Raw genomic sequence first — 21,425 nt, forward strand, 5'->3', positions numbered from 1 at the left:
GACGCCCACACCTTTACCAGTGCTACCTACTTGTGCTCTGAGACAGCGGGGTTAACGTGGCAGCAGCAGCAGCAGTTGCAGGGCCCTTCACTCCATCCATTACATTATCCCAGTGTGCTAAATGATTCTATTAACGCATCACGCTGGCTCCTCAAAGCTCCCAATGTTCCCACCTCCACAATGTGGTTCCAGCAATCCAACCCATGCGTTGATAATTTGCCCTGAAAAATTGGCCGGGGACAGGCATCCAATTATGGCTTTGCACCCTGTTCCCAGCGCCTCTTTTCAGATAACCGCTCTCATAACTGAGCTCTTTGAAAACAGGAAAAACCGGCACTTCTTCTTCTTCTTCTTCTTCTTCTTCTTCTTCTTCTTCTTCTTCTTCTTCTTCTTCTTCTTCTTCTTCTTCTTCTTCTTCTTCTTCTTCTTCTTCTTCTTCTTCTTCTTCTTCTTCTTCTTCTCCTACTTCATTTTCTTATTTGGGCATTTCTTTCTCTCTGTTTTTTCTTTATCTGTTTGAAGTAGACTGATACAGTCGTGCAATGTTGTACCGTGTTGTTGCGAGGTGAGGCATATTGACAGACATCAGCTGATCTCAAGTTAGTTTAGTATTATGACAAATAAATGCCTCTGAACTTCAGCCAGTCATTTAATGCTCTGGGCGCTGAGCCAGCATGTCTGTTTTTCCTGTCTGTCAGCGTGGAGTTGTGTTGGAAGTCATTTTTCATCATATTCATTACCCAGGCTTGCAGGCTACGTCGTGTTAGTGGGTCAGTGTTGTTATATCATGGTAATATTACATCATTTACAACAAATTAATCTTTGTATCTGTCTTATATTTGACCCCGAGCATACAATTAATTGCTTTTACATATTATTCCTTTAAGGTATTAATGCAATACAGTGTATTTGTCATTCAGTGTTTGATTTGAATTTGGAGCTCAGTTTTATCCTCTGGGGTCATACATTGGACACTCAGTTCACTGGGTTCTCATTTCAGGTTGGCAGCTGCTCCTGTTTTCAGCTTTGTCCCAAATGTTCGGGCTATTGTTGGTTCTCCAACTCAAATTAGATTTCATGTCTTTTGGAGCGCAATCTCAAGATCAGCATATCTGGCTGTTCACTGTTGTATAACAGATATTACTGAAGATGCTGCAATTATATCCTGACAACGTTCAAACACGTTGAAAGTGGCATTGTTGTAAAATATAGGTAACAAATGTAGGTAATTCATTATAACTTGGTGTCATTTATATCACAGCAGTTTAAATGGAACATAAAATGCGGAAAAGGCATGATCAGGTTTTACTGTACGACAACAACTGCCCTAGGGCCTCAAACAGTATGTAAATGTTTTTTAAACAGCTGTCCAATAGTATTTAAATAACACTCAAAACTCCACTGGTACAAAAAAAGTGCACCAAAAGCATATACTTTTTAGAGGAGCTTAAGAGCTGTGATACAGGCCCGTAATTCACCCTGACACACTCCCCTCTCACATCTCATCTCACCAGAGAACATTAGGAAGGTCAATTTGACCAATCATAGACCCCGCTGCACCCACTGAGCCCTCTGATCGTCTTTCACCTCCTCCTGGGCCCGTGAACTCTTAGTGTACAGTCATCTGATTCCACTATAGCAGCGCGCAAGAGGCAGTTTCTGACCTGGACTGCTTATACACTTAGAGATATGGGATCACGGCTTGTAGTGAGCCTTTTAAATGTAACAGCGTTCCTCATTTTACCCCCTTGTTCTCCACGCGCATAAACAAGAACTGATACGGACTATCATTTGTTCCAGTCACACAACACCACGCTGTGCTCTGCTTTCCCTGCCAAAACTCAAAACTGACCCTTGACTGTTTGACTGGATCAGGTCAATGTAACTAACTAGAAGAGAAAACACAAAAGACTGTATTTTTGTTTAGATATATTAAGACGTCAGCAATTCCTGTGGGGAATTGGCTGCTGTAACAACAAATACTATTAAAAAAAAAAAAAAAGTCTCAAGTCTATTGGAAGTCTTTCACAACTCTGAATGTTGACCTTTAGAAAATCACAAGGAATCTGAGCCTTTTCACAGCTGAATTAAGAAGGTTTTTTGCATTCGTTTTCTCAATATATGACCTAAATACTTAAGTTCTCCGCACACACACAGTTTGACAATAGAAGGCTCACATTGCTTCACATCTGCTGAAGAGGGAAAGTTTCCCTGTGCTCACTTTAAATCTGAGTTCAAGACATGTATACAAGCAGAACATTGTGACATCAAAACTCGTTTGATGTGGAAACTTGAATCCTTCGGTGCCCAAACGCTGAGTGGACATTTCAGTAAGGAAGACATATCTTGTATACCTTTTGGGGTCAAACTTTTAAAATGATTTACATGTTTTACGTCTATTTTTCCAAGAGTTTCAGCCATTGTTAAGTTGACGGTTCCATTCATCATTAAGAGGTTAGTACATTAATACTACTTTGTCTTCCTCTCATGTTGGAATGAGGGCAGACTGGATGCTACGATGCTTGTTGAGGTGTGGGTTGGTATGGGGAGACATGACGATGCAACTAAATACACGGATGTCTTTGACATCATAACTGTTATTTCTACACATTCTGTGGATAATTTTAATAACATTTACATTTTTTTAAACTGAGGATCTTATATATCCCTTTAAAGCAAAAGTTCCCCATAATCCACCACCAAACACAGAGAACAAATCACATTTAAAATGATTTAATATCTATACTGTATAAGCAATAAATCACTAACAATTAAAGCAATACATCACAGTATACCATACAATAAAATGACTGCATATTTAGGGGAGAGTGAGCTGTGAAGAAGCAGCGGTGCCAATGATACAACCCCATTCAGTGTTTCTCAGCTCTCCTGCCTGTCCGCCTGACTGCCTCTCTGTCTGCTTGTGTGTTTGGACTGCTGGTGTAATTGCCGTCCAGGCAGGGACAGACCTGGAGACAGAGGCAGTGTGCTAATTGAACGGTGGACTAGGAACGGAAGCTATTAAAGCAAATCTGCCAAGACATTCTCAGCTACATCTGCTGCCATAAATCCCTGCTGTCCATTACGACTCACTACTGTTACCACTTCCATTCCCTCTACCACTTCATCTCTCTCTCTGCCTTTCTTTCTCTCTAACTTTCCTTCCTCCAAGTTTTTTAATCATTTGATTTTATTACCAGGTAAGTAGGCTTATGTGCAGAAATTGAAACAAATTGGATGTGAGCAAGTTAAAGTATGGAAGAATGGAAATAAATGAGTGGGGGTGAAGGAGTTGTGTATTTACTGGAAATCTCATTATTTTGTTTGTCTGTTTTCATTATAGCTTGACTCTTATCTTGTATCACTGTGCAAATAAATGAAAAACAAACTAAACCAGAGACACTCATGGGGTTGTTCATTAGCTGACCTTTTTCCACTAATTTCCTCTCTGTGTTTTGAACGAAGCTCGCAGCGTTGTGTTTGGCACTCCCTCTCAACCATATCCCTAATTTAAAAACCCGCTCCCCTGTTTCCTCTCCTAACAAAGGTGCTGTTGTGTTGAATTAGAAGTTATATAGTTCTAGTTTTGCTCCATGTTTCTTTTGTTTAAACTGAGGCGGGTGTATGTGGCAAATTATGTATTCAGTTGAGGAAACATATGGCCTTCACAGGGCTTGAAGTGGTGGCCCCCTAAGCTACATGATTGCAATGACAAAGTACTCTGAGTGCTTATTGTCAGCATTATCACTCTCTTTCTGTCTCTTGAAAAAAATAAATCAATGATTCTCAATTAATCAAATGCATACAGTGTCAGTTTGACAAAAATGTATTCTTAATGAATAAATGGAAGGTGAAAAATGCTGTATCTCCACTTCTTTCTTTCACTTGCCCTCTTTTCCTCTCATACACAAACAGAACAATTGCCATTGACCATTAGGGAGGCCTGGTTGGCCTCCCATAGCTGTAAGAAGGAACAAAAAGGCTAACCACTGTAGAAAAGCCTAATTAAACAGCAGTCTTTAATGTCAGTCAGCCCCCCACTGTAGCCCCAACCACACATGAGTGAAAGAATAATGGTCTTTTGAAAAGGAGCACGGTTTTATAATCTAAACCCATTGGTTTATGAAAGGGAAGCCCCTTAGCTAAGAAGGCCCACAGGTCACCCTTCATCTCGTCCTTTCTCTCGAGCTCTCCTTCTCCTCTCCCTCTCTCTCGTCCTCTTCTTTTTCTCTGTCTTCCCACTGGGTCTGTAGCCAGGATTAAGCCAGGCAGGGCTGTGACTGCCACCTCTGGCAAGCCCTTGCTCCCACGAGGGCGTGGTAGTGCTAATTGTCCCTGGACATACACATACACTCAAAAACACACATGAACAGCCATGTCTGCTGGCATGACCGACCACTGGGCTCATGTGCTTGGATTACCAGAGGACTATGAAAGAGAACCAGCCAATTTAATCCAAAAAAATGGTGGCTTTGGTGGGACTAAGAGTGGAGAGGAGGGGCGTTAGTGCCAGGGGTTATCCCACAAACTGATTGGGTAAAAGAAAATCAAGGGTTCATGCAACCCCCACACTCGCCACCCCCCTGTCCTCACCTAACTATTACCCACCCCCCACCCCCCAAAAAAATCCCCTCCCTACCCAGGCAAGGGGACCCCCCGACTGGCAGCAATAAATAGATTCTTTCTCTAACATGCCTAATCCTGCTAAATAGCAACAAATCCTATTAGGCCATGAATTATAAATCCTTCTTCACCACCTCACTCCCGTCTCCCCCACCAAAGAAACCCAATCGGCCAATCCTGTGTTCATGACATGCACAAGCATACCCCCACATACGAATTAATTCCCAAGAATGTCGGTCTAAACACGGAGGGACTGTGAGTTTGTTGGACGTCCATGCGTCACTGTGTAAGAGTATATATGTGCTGTTTGCTTTCATGTATACTGAATACTGGTGTGTGTGGATATGTGTGTGTGGCCACTTGTAAGGCCTACTCATCATTTACCATTCTGGTCAGTCAGCCAGGGTTGTACACAATTACAAAAACAGCAGGGGTACTTTAATACACGCCACAATCAGAAATACACATATTCTTGTGAAAGTAAAAAGTTAATATAAGTACCCGTATGCTTTCATGCATTACTCCTGGTATTCAAAATATTTGTTGTTCAAATGTTGGTCCTCTCAAGTTGATTCTGTCTTAGCCTACAACTGACAGCTCTAAAAACCTAGCATACACAGTGGAGCAACCAAAAAAAAAAACACAGAACAGTGGTGGGTGAATTGTCCGTGACAATCACTGGATATGTCATAAAAAATGAAAACTGGAATATTTTGATCCAGGGTGAGGATGTGCTAATATCTCAGGTTTTTTTTTTAGAGTTGACATGTGTAGACACTTGGAAAAGGATGGTGCGTTTCCCAGCTCGTTATCCAGTCAGCTCGTGTCAGCGAATGATGGAAAGAAACCGCTAATGTGTTGGCTTACAGGGAAAACAGTGGGTGCAGATGGTTTGATTTGTGTCATACACTGCCAGTCAGACCTGCTGAGAGTTTCCAGACTCCATAAAACAACAAATATTAGTAGTTCAAACCAAGTTTTACATGTTACCATTCAATGCAAAAGAAGCATTTCTTTTTTTTTTTTTTTAATCACAGGCTTGTAGCCACAATAACAGCTCTGCGAGTTTCTCTTTGTAAAGTAAACCGGTGTATGAAGAAGTTTAAAATGTTGACCCAATGATGGTGTCAGAAAAACGTTTCAGTCAGGACTGAAGTGGTTGACCAACTGACCAACCAATCAACATTACCATTCCCATATAGAACAAAATATTGCCACAAACCATATTAATGGGGGGTGGGAGGAAGAAAAGCCTAACCCCAATATTACTGACACACCTCAGGCTAGACGTTTAGCCCGGAACAAGGTCTGTCAGCAAAGTGGGGGTCATTAACCCCAAAACTATCTTTGAAGAGTAGTTACCGTGACATCCTCCTCTTAAAGCCACACTTTAGGCCTGAAACATTAACCCTGAAACCCTGCATTAGTCCGGTCACATCTGTGAAGTAGCAATTGTCCCACACTCTTTTTTTTGACTGCCCTCAGTTTGTTGATGGCAGGAAGTACAAGAACATATCTTAAGTTGACCTGCCCAGTACAGGATATTTTGCTGTATCAAATCAATCATATTTTTTTATATATATACAGAGAAAACATAATTTATATTTTATGTCAAACCCATTGAAACTAATATTGTCAAAATGTCTGAAGTCATATTTTTGTCAACATTTTCCAGATTATAATCTTTGTTCCTTGTGGCCTTCATATCCTGGTACAAAGAATTTTTCCCACGGCTGTAGTTTTAGATTTTCTTGACCTCCTCACCCAAATCTTTAGATAATTTGGCAGTTAAGAGTTGTGTCAAGAAGAGTTCACCAGTCATTAGTCGACTTGTTAGAAGTGTGCTCCTCTCCAATCTTCTCTCCGTGTGGTGGGAAAGAGCTGTGAGTGTCTCTGTTCTCCTCAAATAATGACAGGTTGTGAGATTTGGTGTCATGAACATTAAACAAGGGTGGGACTTTTCTGAGGTCACCAAGATGTCGACCGTGTCTCAAGAGGACTTATTTTCACAAAGACTGGAGACTTTACAGTCACCGCATACTTTAAAAGGTATGTGGTGTGTGTGTGTGTGTGTGTGTGTGTGTGTGTGTGTGTGTGTGTGTGTGTGTGTGTGTGTGTGTGTGTGTGTGTGTGTGTGTGTGTGTGTGTGTGATCAGACTATGTGTCTACATGTATCAGCATACAGTAGTATCCATTAATGAAAATCCTGTTGAAAGCACGCCAAGCACCATCTGTGATTTGCTCTGAAACTCCTCTACAGTCAAAACGACGACCGTTAAATTGGAACTTCATTTTGGGAAACAGATAAAAGTCACAAAGAGAAAAATCTGGTCAGTAATGGCTGGTGGTGAGCGACGATTGTGATGTTGCAGGCAAGAAACTCGCAGACTTTCAACATACGGTGAGCTGCAATGAGTGTTTACACAGACATGTCAGAACGTCACAGTACTACTGAGGCAGGAGGGGGGGGTCTGAACCTGGTGGAAGAGTTGGGAAAGCACTTTGTAGTTTGGCTTTCTTGAAGAAATTGTATTTACTTGATTCCTGTTGTTCTGGGTTTTGTAACCTCATGGTTGAAATGCATTTATTGTAAGTCGCTTTGGATAAAAGCGTCAGCTAAATGAAATGTAATGTAAAAGAGTTTATGGTGCACAACCCGAGGATGTCAAAAAGAACCCACATGGTTGCGCTTCTGACCTGCCGTGCTTTCTTCAGTGTCTGCCACTCTTGAAATACAAATACTGTTAAAAACTTATCGCCTGGCTCATTCCTTCATTCCTTCATTCCTATAGGCTTTCTAAAAGCATTTCAAGGGCTGATTTCCCGAGTGTGACATCCAATTTGATGATCTGATCTGAATTTCTCTGTTTTAGGCCTATGGTCAATTTGAAAATGTGCACGTGCCAGTGGTGTACTGGCGTACAACACTAATACGGATGTTGATCAAGTATTGTGATATGAAGTATTTTTTCATAAAAAGTTATTATTTCCTCCTGCTCCATGCGGATTACTGTGCTGCACTTCGTTTGTTTGCAACAGAAACAGTCTCTGAGCATTTTGATCACTCCTCGTACATTCCTGATTGTTCAATACATACGTTACACATATGTAAACAAAAATGCAAGAGGAGTGGGTAACAGGGAAATTGACTGTATCTCTGGCCTCTTTCTCTGTGCCTCTGTAGCCACACACATCAAACATTGCTTGCTCTTTCTGTTCTCTCTTTGTCATCAGCTCTTAATGGGCACTGGGCTTTGATGTGGTTTGGTTGCTGCTATTGTTTCCAGCATGTCTTGATCAGTGTCTATTGATCTTTGAATGGGGGACATGAAAACAACTGGAGCAGACAAGGGGAGGAGGGAAACTGTGGTATCTGAAGCTATATTTAACCAGCTGCATCTTGCTCTATGGCATGTAGCTGAGCTTTTGAGGTTCAAGTTCTTAATGAATCGAGTTGAACTTCGAGATGGAAGTAAATGCAACAAGACTGAAACAAAAGGAGAGTAAAGCAAAAAAGGACAGTGATAGCATGAGTGATGACTTTTGTCACGGTCACCACTCCACTCTGGGAAATACAATTTTATGAATAGTCCCTAAGCTTTTTAGTCTGGCTCTGACCGACTATTGTTCACAGCTCCAGTCTTCACTGCGATTGTAGTCTTGAAACCCCGTTCACATTAATGTTTGCTCAGCCACTCTGAAGTGCGGACCAATAAGCGATCAGTAAGGGGTGGCGAAGGGTGTTGACATTCAAGTCAGGCATTTGTTTCTAAATGTAGTTCCAACAACGGCAGCAGTGATAGAGTTTCGGTGCACAACTTGTCTTATATGGTGGTCAATGACGATTGGCCAAAGCCAATAGGCTACTCCAGTTGTTGCCCATTAGCATGCAACAACTGGAAACAGTTCCCAATGAAGTGTGGCCATACCCATATGTCTATGCAGTAAATTTGGGTCTGGTACTACCAGGCTATTCAAGCTTTGATGGCTATTGTCCTATAGGGCTTCCAGTTTATGGTGCGATGTATATAATAGAGCCAGGAGAGAAATGAGCACCATCTGACTGTCAGATTGTTGGTGAGTAAGTATGCTTACCTCAAGTCATGTTTCAGTCCTCGGTTTTATTTAATTTAGTTGTATGACAAAGATAATAACTTCTTCGGAGGGAAACACTTACTGGCTTTTCCAACTCTAAGACTTTTACCCAAAATGCACAGTATCCTCTATACATCACAATCATGACAGTCTTTTTATTGCCAGCACCTCTTTCAAAGCCTAACAGCAAGTAATCGATGTGGCGAGATGCCTTGAAATACAGTCATATAAAAGTGTTCAAAGTTAACTGAGCTTCCATGCTCACTCTGTCGTCTGACAACATATACATGTTTGAGTTTGGCTGTACTGACTCACAGTTTAGGTGGCCACAGTTAGCAAGTGGCAGAGCAGAGGTTTAAAAAGTGTATACACAGCAAAGTTACTGGGCTGTCTGTCCTATCTTCAACCTGATATTGGCTGAGATGCACGGTTTTGTTGTTTGCCAACCAAACTAAGACTAGAGCAGTTGCCATTTTAAAAAGCTCTGCAGCATTTCTTCAGATTAGAATCACATTGATCTTATTCATTTAAATTCCTCATTGAATGGAGAAAATTGGCTGTTACGATATTGCAATGCGCTCTTATAATTCTCACTACGGCGCTCCCTGGCGTGCCATCAATTTTAGATCAAACATTTTTGAAAGAATGTAGTCATCTTATCCTTCCAAGATATGATAAAGGGATGTCTGTTTTTGAGGAGAACAGAAGAAGAGCACATCTCTTTGATGGACCAAAGCACCAGTCATAAAGCTTATCTCACACACACACACACACACACACACACACACACACACACACACACACACACACACACACACACACACACACACACACACACACACACACACACACACACACAGATGCATATGCACACACACGGGCCAGCAGTCTTGCTGGGCCCTGACTGTAGCACATTGATGTCTAAGGCGGCATTCTCCTGACTGACTCCAAGGTTATTGCTGCGCACCATGGAAGCACAGGATATTTGACGGTCCCCTGCCAAAGAAAGAGCTGGGGTGTTGGGGGGATGAGGGAGAGTTGCCATTGACAACTCTGAGATCTCCAAAGTGACCATCTGAAAATGAAAAAAAGAGAGAACTTATTAAGAGAGAAGGGTCCAGGGGAAGCCATGGGGCTAAATCTGCCACAGCTTTTCAAGAGAGGCTCGAGGCTTGTTCATAACTCCAGCAACTCCAGCTCATACATGACTTCTACAGTTGATCTAATGAAGAATAGTACGTCTATTGAGAAGACCTAAGAATTAAGGTTAAATCCTTAGAATTAAAACACACACAACTGGCCTTCCCAGAGCATGAATCATGGACAGTGGACAATGAACAGAATATTAAAGTCGCCGTGGAAGAGATCGGAGCTTTCTGGCTCAAGAGGAGCACCCAGGATATATTGGCTATCAAATCTTCTGCATAAATAACAAATAAACACAAAGAAGGAAAAAGAGAGAACAGGAAGGCAGAAGATGAGTAAGAAGTAGAGTCGGAGCCAGCAAGTGTTTGAAGGGAAGTGTCAGCACAGAGATGTGGAAATTCCATTCCTCTGTGCCAAATGTTTAATGGAGTGGAGAAGGGAGGTTGGTGTCGGACTAACAACCCTCCGTGTTATTGTTTTATCACACTTACTCACCGAACATGAGTGTGCATTTGTGTCAAACGCAGGAAACGTGAGGAGGGCAAGGAGGGAGCAGGGTACAGTTGTAAAACGATCAAAACCGCACATGTTTTTTGTTTCCTACATGTGTTTTCTTCCCCAATTATGCTCAAACACATCCTTCTCCTCATCGGCGAGAGAGAGAGAGCGAGGGGGTGGGTGGTAGACTCTTTTCTTTTTCGCAAAATAGGGCCTCATGCTCTTCATGTTTTCTATTGTTTGTGTGCATTTCCTCCTATAGCTTGGGCAGGACTTGCATGGAGGGCAGGAAAAAAAGACAGCAGCCCGACGGCCTTTGATGTTCATGTTTTATGGTCCCATGTCAAGGCATTGTCTGTTAAGTCCTATTGTTGTCCCTCTGCCTAATTAAGACCTCAGAGCGACTTGTTGACTTCACAAAGACACTTGTTTGGGGAGGGTGAGGGTGGAGGGTATTTGTTTCTGTGTGTCAAGGGTGTGTGTGTGTGTGTGTGTGTGTGTGTGTGTGTGTGTGTGTGTGTGTGTGTGTGTGTGTGTGTGTGTGTGTGTGTGTGTGTGTGTGTGTGTGTGTGTGTGTGTGTGTGTGTGTGTGTGTGTGTGTGTGTGTGTCTGCTTTGACTGGGACGTAGCTTAAGAGAAGTGCTCAAAACAGCACACATAACCCATACAAAGCATTGGTTTTGACATAAGAATGGAGTTATTCATTTACTGTTGGAGGGCCGTTTCAGTGGAGAGGAACTCTATCTGCAGTCACAAGTAAAAGCTAAAACCACTTACCACACAGACACACACACAAACATCCAGTGTATTATGAAACTATGTGTTTTCTTGACGTGTGTAGAAGCATTAATACAATCCGAACTATAAGTATTTGTAGTTGCACCTGATTGTTTAACCTTTTCTTTTCTGTCTTCTTCCCCTGGATCTCACAATCTGGTGACGTCGGTTTTCTGTTAATCCACCTTCTCAACGGATATTGCGCACATGCACGCACACACACACACACACACACACACACACACACACACACACACACACACACACACACACACACACACACACACACACACACACACACACACACACCATCCTGCAGCTTACCAGCTTAACTTTGATGTCTCTGATGCCAACAGATGGCTGAAAGGTCACCTGTCTCTGAGACATACTGTACATGAAATAGAAGACAGAAAGAGAAATGGGCGCAAATAACAGGGAGGAAATCAGAATCCTGCTCATCCAGAAGACAGGAACTCTTTTACTATTTTTTTTAATTACATAAAAGCTCTATAGGTCATAGATAATATTCTATCAGAGGTGCTTTATTTCACATATGAGTCTATTTACCTCAACATTTGAATACATGGAAACCCTTACAAGAAGGTTTGGTGCTTGGCCGTATTAAAGTGCAAACAGTGATGTATTGGGCCATACCCTTTCTTAGCACTCATGCCTCTGACCTTGTGGTTCCTGAAACTGATTGTGTTTCGTCCTTAACTCACCCACAGATACACACTTTGAAGATGATCTGTGGATTTGACTTAAGATTTGCACTGCATGTCTTTCAGAGTGATTTGTAATAAAATGCGGACATAAAAAAATATATATATATTTTACCATCTAAACCTGATGATAGGATAGCAGTTAAAAGCATGCATTTATGGCTGTGTCATGCAGCTAGGGTCACTAAGAATGTATCTAAATAACGTATTGGTTTGTAATGAATATATGGTAAATATGGAGTCCTTCATTACACTTGCAAATATAATACAACACTATCCATTTCTCAAATTTACATGACAGCTTGATTTAACTCTTAAGACACTGAGGGGGAGTTTGGGAACCTGAAAACAGTGTCACTTCCTGGATAAGGTTGAAACACCTTGCCTTACACTTGATTGTACTTTGTAGTGTCCATCTGTTTCACTCATCCAAACAAGCTGCTATCACACACGGACCATCCGAGGGCATGTTTTGGCATTTTCTGACATGTAAACCAATTGAGCACCAGTGCAAAGCCCACACAGTGCCTCCTTAAAAAAAAAAAATAAAAAAAAAAAAACACAAGTGCATGCAATGCAGTTGCTTTGGTATGCAAGAATGAGTTTGTGTGTTGTTGGCATCCAGTGTTTTTTGTTTCAGTGTTAAGCTCCATAACAGTGGGTTTTCCTTTGTGTTGACACAGATGTGCTGCTTGGAACTGAGGGACTTGTGTTTTGGGACTCCTCTCAACACAAACTGAGTCTGGTGTTCTTCTCGTTCACTTTGCACAAGGTTGCAGATTCACAGTTGTGACCGAGAGAGATAGAAAGTGTGGGTAAATGTGTGTTAATGCACAGTTATAGGTTGAATGTGTTCTTTTGTCCATATGAATGCATATCTGTCATTGTGTGTGTGCGTTTTGCTGGTACATGATACAAACATTGTCCATTGATCCTTAAATGCAGTAAGGACGAGCCTTTTTTTGCCCTGCAGCTTGTCCAAAAAAAAAAAAAAAAAAAAAAAAATCCATTTCCCATTTTTACAACATGGTAACAAATGGTAGGATTTAAGAGCTTTTTTTTTTTTTTTTTTTTTTTTTTAAACCTAAATCTGTCTCCTTTTCTGTCACAGGTTGTCCCATGCCCAGAGATCTGCGGTCAAAGTCCTCCGCAGAATGCAGTACTTTGTGGCCAGGACGAAATTTCAGGTAAGCAAAGGGAAATCCAGAGAGAGAAACACTACGGAGTTACAGAGTTACAGAGAGCAAGGGAGGGGTGACAGATGAAGAGAAAGACAGATTGAGAGTGAGAGAGGGAGTGAGAGAAGTATGTGTGTGTGTGTGTGTGTGTGTGTGTGTGTGTGTGTGTGTGTGTGTGTGTGTGTGTGTGTGTGTGTGTGTGTGTGTGTGTGTGTGTGTGTGTGTGTGTGTGTGTGTGTGTGTGTGTGTGTGTGCTTATACAGGAAGAGGAGGGGGAGCCTCAAGGGCATATATCAGCTGCAGCGCTGCTGTGCATGTGCGTGTGTACGTGCGTGTTTGTGTGTAAATGCCTGAAACTTGCACCTGCATGTCTTCTTTGTGCTCACTTCAGTTCAGGCATAGTATCATGGGAAATCTGCTAACCTGTCTCTGGGCCTACAGTAGGAATTGACTTACTGTACAGCGCACACAAAACACATACACACACACACACACACACACACACACACACACACACACACACACACACACACACACACACACACACACACACACACACACTTGCCAAAATACACTTATACACACTCAGCGGGACACGGCCTCGTATTGGAGTGAAGTCAGCAGAATTCTGTGGAATAAAAATTGTGCAGATTTAGTTGAAAAGAAATCATGTTTGAGATACTTAAGCCATCATAAACATCCTACATGTTCTGCAGAATGGTTCCTATATTCATACTGTTTCCAAGTGTTCTGTGTGTTTTCAATTATGGCCTAAGTGATTTCAGCTGCAGGGGCTACGCAGTGTGTATACCGAGGATACCCTAAAGAGTTCACTGGGTTCTCTCTGATGCTCCTTGTATCAACGTCACACAAAACAAAGCTGTGAAAGGACCTTAACACGATTGCTTTCTACATGACCATACACACACACACACACACACACACACACACACACACACACACACACACACACACACACACACACACACACACACACACACACACACACACACACACACACACACGCACACGCACACTGAGTTAACAATGAACCCTTTGCACCCAAGGGGGTTGGGGATGTTTTTGGGGACCAAGCAACAGAGGCTGTGGTTGACAATGGCTTTTGTCTCCCACTGTGTGTGTGTGTGTGTGTGTGTGTGTGTGTGTGTGTGTGTGTGTGTGTGTGTGTGTGTGTGTGTGTGTGTGTGTGTGTGTGTGTGTGTGTGTGTGTGTGTGTGTGTGTGTGTGTGTGTGTGTGTGTGTTTTTGTGTCTATGTGCATGGGTCCACAGCAAGCGCGGAAGCCCTATGACGTGCGAGATGTGATCGAGCAGTATTCCCAGGGTCACCTGAACATGATGGTCCGAATCAAGGAGCTGCAGAGAAGGTGACGTCTTTTTACCTGGTTTTATAAACCGCAGGTTGTTAAAGTAACAAGAAATAGAAGAAATCCAAAACACAAAACCTATCAGCTCACTTTAAAACCAAAATAGATCAAGTTAAAGATCCCCTTATACACATATATATATATATACACATAATTTGTCACACATCATGCTCGCCCTTCAAAAGGACACAGAAACTTTCAAAACTTACAGATACTTGTGAAGCCATCTCGTTGAAACTCTGCATCATTCTGCAGTGATGCTAAAAACATTCAACTGTAGGAACAAGAAGAAAAACACTTTTGAGGGAGAGGGACTTTAAAGTTTTCAATCTTCTTTTGGTCAAGTTGACTTAACCCTATTTTTCCATTTGCCCAGTATATCACATGTTAGTTGTGAAGAATGTTTGACTATGAACAATAATGTTTTATTCAGTTTTCAGTAATTTTGCAACAAATTTCCATCATCTAGACCTTTATCATGCTCTTGATTCATTGAGCAGATAAGAGGTCTTTTATTTGTTGCATCTTGTTGTTATTTGTTGGGCTTTAATGAAGTGTGGACCTCTTCCCACAAATGTTATCAAATGATATTCAACCCACATAACATTCAGCCATAAAAGGAGATCAGTTATAGGTAATTCATGTAGTTCCATATATGTAAGTACATCACCTGTACCTTGAACCATGGCAATGCACTGGCATTTTTGGATCAGACATGCATGATAAAGTAACATTGAATCATGAAATGGCTATTATTTGGCAGAAATTTTACTTTTATATAATTCTGGTATTTTTTATAAAAATCAAAGGTTGACTTTCCAATAAGGAATTATACTGACACTCTCAGTTTGGGGAAAAAAAAAAGAGACAAAATATCACATCAGTGTTTACCCAACCACGATAATGCAAAGACTGGTTTGGGTCACCATCATGTGATTGTTATGATAAAAACCCATCCTTAATGTTCGGTGATTAAAAGACATGCTGTATTCAAGTACTTCCCCTGCTTCAGTAAATTTATAAATGACAGTTCACACGTAAAAATTAAACTTCTTGTGAGTTGTATTGTTTATTTTCAAAGCTCGGTAAAAGAACACAGTGCATTGAATCATCCATCGAAAAAACTTGGATGTGTTTTGTTTTTTTAAAGCGGTGATATATAAATGCTGTTCAAGCTGATGGTATTTGTTTAATTTTATTGGCATTATAAATGAGCTAATTATTTTTCTGTTTTGTTTATGAGTTGGAGTAAAGTGCGGTTTTACCCAGCTCCATCTTCTCTGCGTATCTGGCCAGTGTTTTTACCTTCCTCTGTCTTTCCCCTCAGGCTGGATGGCACTCTGGGGAAGCCAGGAATGTTTCTCCCAGGTAAATACACAGAAAGCACAACAGTCTGCATCTGATAGACAACCATCACTCCTCACTCCACCTCAGTGTTTACAGCTCGCACATACACAAACTGTGCCAGACTAAATATGGGAGGAAGAAAAGTCCCTTATGTGTGTGCATGTGTTTCTGTTTGAATGGGGGGTATGTTTGCATGTGTTTCCATGTTTAGAAGTGATCGGTGCATGCTGCTGGTATCACTTGTGTAAGTTGTGTATCAGACATATTACAAAACACTTCTTTTTTCTTTTTTTTTTAATCAATTTAAAAATGTTTGTGCTACTAGCAACCACTTCCACAATTTCCAGGATGAAAACATGACTTACTACTGATTGAATAGAGCAAAACAAAACAAAATAGCTCTCCCTCCTAACAAGAGATTAGCTAACATGAACATGTTGCCAGACTGAATGAATAAAGTGAAACAAAATGACAATTTATTTTGAGTATCAGCCTGCATTAACGGGGTCCTTATTAAATTACAACTGTTGTAATGTTTGGCTTTAGACTAAACACTCCCAACACTGTTTAATAATTGCTTACATAACTCTTTCTGACAGGCATTTACCGTATGTAGCACAATAAAGAGCTGTGAACTGCTGCTGGGACCTGGCAGAACATGACTTATTGATTTGATCACCCTTAATGTAAATGATAATGATATGTTTGTAACGTGTATGTCAGCATATATTAAATTATTTGAGTAACAAATAATGTGTCTCTGTGTGATAACCACCAAAACATCACCGGTGAATTCTTATCATCAATGAGTGTTTGTTATATTATCAAATGTTTGCATGTGTGTGTTTATGTTTTTTTATGTATATGTATATATTTTCTTTTCATTCTTTTATTCTTCAGGAAAAGGAGAAGATAAAGAATACCTGACTATCGGGGCACGACTGATCAGACTAGAAGATAAGGTAGGCACGCTCCGGTGTGTGTGTATTGTCTGTAACCAAGAGCGATAACAGATTAGATTACCCATGGTGTTCATAAGCAGAGATGTGTGTGTGTGTGTGTGTGTGTGTGTGTGTGTGTGTGTGTGTGTGTGTGTGTGTGTGTGTGTGTGTGTGTGTGTGTGTGTGTGTGTGTGTGTGTGTGTGTGTGTGTGTGTGTGTGTGTGCACTTCTGTCTCTGTTATCAGATGAATGCGTGTGGTGGAATCTTTTGATGGTGGGTTCGGTCCATGTGTGACAAACATGCACCCCCTCTCCTCTCTCCACCTTTACCACCTTCTACCCAGTGCTGGGTTTATGCTGTACTTGCATTTCCATTCTATTACTCTGTAATTTGGAGTATTTTCCATTCCTGCCCTTATTATCTTCCTGTTATATCAAGGTAGGTTGACTGGTGACAATTGGTGGAAGTTTATGTTTCCATAAGGGAATTTTAGAGGACTGGAGGAATTAGGGAGGTAAAGAGAAGTGTCTTTCTGCAACCGCTGTGTTATGAACCCACGAGTGTGACTTCAGTAATATCAGGGAATTAAAAAAATATATTTTCCAGACGAGGAAGTTCAGGGAATTTGATCATTTTTTTTGGGCCAAGTCGTGGAATATCAGGGAATTTTGTTTGCATGTTTAAATCTGTGTTGCCATGCATTAAAAAATTATATTTTCAATGTAGTCTTTTTTTCTTCTTTTTTTTTTATCGTGATATTTCAGGTGTTTACTGTATTGCTTGAGTGGTTTTATCCCTTTATTTTCACTTCAGCAAAGATATTCCTTTTCTTTAACTTGCTTAAGAAGGCAAACATATAAATTTCAAGAGCTTTGGTTACAAAATGATGACTTCAAAAACGGGTGATAGAAATAGACGACAGAAAGGCTACGAGTAAAGTAGCACAGCCTGTTTTTCTGCTGTTTTTAGTCAGTGAAAGTCAGGGAATTTGACATCTGACTTAGAGGAGGAACCCTGTGACGTGTGTCCTTTCCTATAGAGGAATGGACACAACAACATGCCAGCATGATAACAACCCTGACGCCAGTGTGATACCATGATAGACATGTCGCCTGCATGGGTGTTTGTCCCAGTTGGTTTGTGAAGATTTGCCTTCCTATTCATCTGCCACTGTCTCTTTTCCCTGCACTAATCATAGGGTATAAAATGTGTTAGTTTTTGGTGTGTGGTTACATCTGTTGTGTGTTTGTCTGAGTGGTGGCTTCACTAGAAAGTGAAATTATATCTGTGGATTTGGAAAAGTTTGGAAATATGTTTCTGTGCTGTGGCATGATTTTTTTTTTTTTTTTTTGTGATGAAACTGGTGTTTTGAATCAGAGCCTAACCTTATATTCAAGTCGTTCTCACATGAAAACAACTCTGCAGTATACAATAGAACAATGCATTCTGCCGCCGCTCATTTTCTATTCAAGCGAGCCGGCTCAGGATTTCCCCCACTTGCTTAATATTTACCTTACCATCTCTGTGCACTCATCAACACGGCTGCTCTTTAATGTTTGCCAGCGTTAGTGGTTCTCAGACTCCTTTGTTACAGAGAAAGGAGTAATGATCTTGAACCAATGTACACTCTGAGCCTGAGGACCTCCCTCAGAGTCTGAGTTAGAGCCCATTTGCTATGGGCTGCATGTTGTGATCACAATCTCCTGATTGGAAACATAAACCTGCATTCAGAAGTGCCTCCCCTGCAATGCTCGCTTTCTCCTTTATTATCTCTCTTTTCTTTTTCACCCCATCTGTGTGGGCACACTGCCTCAACATGTAGGCGAAATGAAGCCGAGAGGGGCATAATTGTTAAAAAAAAAAAAAAAAAAAAAAAAAAACATCAGTGGCACCCCACTGATGCAGGCTGATTTTCCTCCTAAACAATGTTGAACCAATCACTGCTCCCTTAATCAGACTTGCATTCGCATGCGAACCTTAAAACAGTGAAAAAATAAAAGAAGCTATGCCGCAGAAAGTTATGTGAGCCACCATACCTTCATAATTGTTTTCGTCGCCTCAGCACCGGCCCCCTGCCTCGATTCTCCTTTCTGCTTGTGTGAATTTCTTGTTTTGATGGTTCCAGTTGGCCAGCACACCTGTTATATGGGAAACGGAGCTTCCTTTCCTCCCTCAGGCAGCAGGTGGATGAATCCGTTGACCCTTGTTTCTTGGTACATTCACTGGTCCTCCTGCAGATTAGCCTGCACTAGTATCACTTTGCAGATAGAACTGTCCCCAAATAAACTAAATATGTCAGCTTAATGTTTCTGGAAGGTAAGGATTTTAATTACTCCCATTTTAAAATACCATAATAGAATAAAAATGACCTCAGTTATAACTGATCACAGCATTTTTACTGTTCTCGTGGCCCATTTTATTATGTTATTATGGAATTAAATTATTATTATTGTAATACTAGGGATAAAAGGGATGTTAAAGGCTCTCTAAATGTTGGCGTTGTCGCAGAGAAATAAATTTGTCAATCTAAAAATGTATATAATTTGTGAGTTAAATGTGATAACATATAATAATATCAGCCACGGCAAACAGATCATTTCTGGGTATTGATAGATGACCCTGAACTTCCATATCCGTTCATCTCTAACTTTCCTTCAAATATTGACTTTGCTGTAAATTACACTCTGACTTTGACACCTGAATAAAAGTATTTGAATGAAGTTTAAAGGTGATATTTTATGAGATAAAAACGGAATGAATTGAGTTTCTTGTTGTAGCTTTAAAAAGGAAGAGTTCACTTGTGAGTTGCATGTTGTTTGCAATAGAATCTCCAGCCCTGTCACATGTTGTTTGTCTTGCATGACTGCACATATTTTATAACGTTATGTAATTTGTGAGTTGCGCCACCTCTTGCATGCCGCTCATAATAGTAAACCTAGTCACATACAAAGCAAATCCCTGGTGTCACAGTTGACTCACTTCTGAATAGGATCTTTACCAACAGCTCCAAGGAATTATTCATCAACTCTGTACTCTAATGTTTGCGAGTGCACCAGACTGTGTTCCCATGCCTTTCTCAATACTCACTCTTGGTCGGCCTCCAGCTACATTTGATTTTCTTTGACAAATTCCCACTTTCTACTCCCCTCTCCCTTGTAAAACACCAGACATCCACCACTCTGACTGCCCTATGCGCCGACGCTGGGGAAGTAAAATACAATAATTTTGCTGTCCTAGTATTGTCAGCACATCACTTGTAGATTAATTTATCTTCAGTGTGCTGAAGGGGGCTCGGCCATTGTGCGTCCTGTACAGGGTTAGACAGTGATTTATCACACACAGACAAAGACACGTATAGGTCGACGCACATCCACTCACACACACATGAGCAGAGAGTTGATTAATCACCGATGTGTCTAACCCTGCACTCACAAGATTGGATTCTCCAGGAGTGACTTGGAAACGAAGATGGATGGTACTCTGTGACAGTGTGTTATCTTTCTGTCAGGCGCACTCGATGAAAAATACCCAAATGACAAGCTCAAACAGTGGCCAGTGTCTCCGGGCTTCAGCGTGGCCTTTCAGAGGAGCCCTCACTGCATACTTTTGGATGAAGTCAGCCCATTATTTGTGGTACATCTCTCCCAAGTTTTATAGGAACTAGACTTTTTTTTTTTTCTCATAGCAATAGACAGAAAGGGCAGGGAAATTACAACAGTATACTTTCACATAGCCTGTAAATGTCAGTCTGAAAAACAAGCTTGTGCTTTTTTCTTTGCTCAGATCCGATTTAACAATATTGTGAAGTTGAATGGCTGAAATTGAAATTAGTGTGAATAGAGTAGCGGCCTTTGTAGGAAGTGAAATATCAGTGTTGAAAGTTTTTCGCAAGGTAAATATTAGTTCACAGTAAACCTGCAAATGTCAAATGTGTTATTAGTGAGCATTACATGAAAAGTATAAATGGTTATTCAAATAATTTTGAGTATTAAACTTTTTTTTAAATACAGTTTTGAAACGAGTAGAAATGTTTCAATACTTAGTATAAAGCAAATACAATGATCTAACCTCTTATTGATTATGATTCAATTTAAGTACAGTAAATGCGATGTAATTGTAGCTTCAAATTATGGATTTTTTTTTCTCCAGTTTTTTTCTGATATGCTCACATTTTTATCTGTTTAAAGAGTTTGTCTACATTTTCAATTTGCACATTGTTGCATTATCATTTTATTTATTTACACTTCAGATTACATCTGAAAAAAAAAAAAAAAAGCATTAGTCAACAGAAACGGTGCCATTAATCACTTTTCATATAACATTTAGCATCATTTAGTCATCATAGTGCTACTTGGTTGTATTTTGATTTGCGAGTGTAAAACCATCAGCAGTGTCAAGGAAAACAGCCTCTAATGTGCCCTCCAGGCCTGCACAGGCACGTCTCCGCTCAACACATCATTCATTATTTGTGTTGCTCTAAGTACACTACATGGACCATACATCACACTCACTCTGTGGTTAACTTCCCGCCGCTATATTAGGGCAAATATGCTGTGCCGTGCATGTCACGCTTATATTGTGTGCATTAGCATGAGGTGTACGCAGAAGAATCCATGCGCTGACCTTAATAGCATCTCAATTAGGTAAGTATGTTGTAAATTACAGCAAGGCCAAATACTGGGAATACTTGAGGGCCGAGACAGAGTGTTGT

General features: G+C 40.8%; 3 protein-coding genes across 3 annotated transcripts in view; 2 read left to right on the top strand and 1 right to left on the bottom strand.

Annotated features, from left to right (window-relative positions):
* adck2 (aarF domain containing kinase 2) overlaps positions 1–21,425 on the bottom strand; it is a 284,765-nt gene that overhangs the window by 195,358 nt on the left and 67,982 nt on the right. The gene's annotated exons all lie outside the window — the stretch shown is intronic.
* LOC138619095 (transcriptional enhancer factor TEF-3) overlaps positions 1–21,425 on the top strand; it is a 246,969-nt gene that overhangs the window by 151,305 nt on the left and 74,239 nt on the right. The window lies entirely within an intron of this gene.
* Positions 1–21,425, top strand: part of kcnq1.2 (potassium voltage-gated channel, KQT-like subfamily, member 1.2) — a 167,552-nt gene that overhangs the window by 92,184 nt on the left and 53,943 nt on the right. The window contains exons 14-17 of the mRNA XM_069695311.1: positions 12,973–13,048; positions 14,331–14,425; positions 15,753–15,793; positions 16,673–16,734. Of these exons, the coding sequence (XP_069551412.1) occupies positions 12,973–13,048; positions 14,331–14,425; positions 15,753–15,793; positions 16,673–16,734 (274 nt within the window). The remainder of the gene's footprint in view (positions 1–12,972; positions 13,049–14,330; positions 14,426–15,752; positions 15,794–16,672; positions 16,735–21,425) is intronic.

The sequence above is a fragment of the Brachyistius frenatus genome, unplaced genomic scaffold, assembly GCF_029030835.1.
Source record: "Brachyistius frenatus isolate BFR_SWC_R1_liver_20210118 unplaced genomic scaffold, ASM2903083v1 Contig_19, whole genome shotgun sequence".
NCBI classification, from domain to species: Eukaryota; Metazoa; Chordata; class Actinopteri; family Embiotocidae; genus Brachyistius; species Brachyistius frenatus.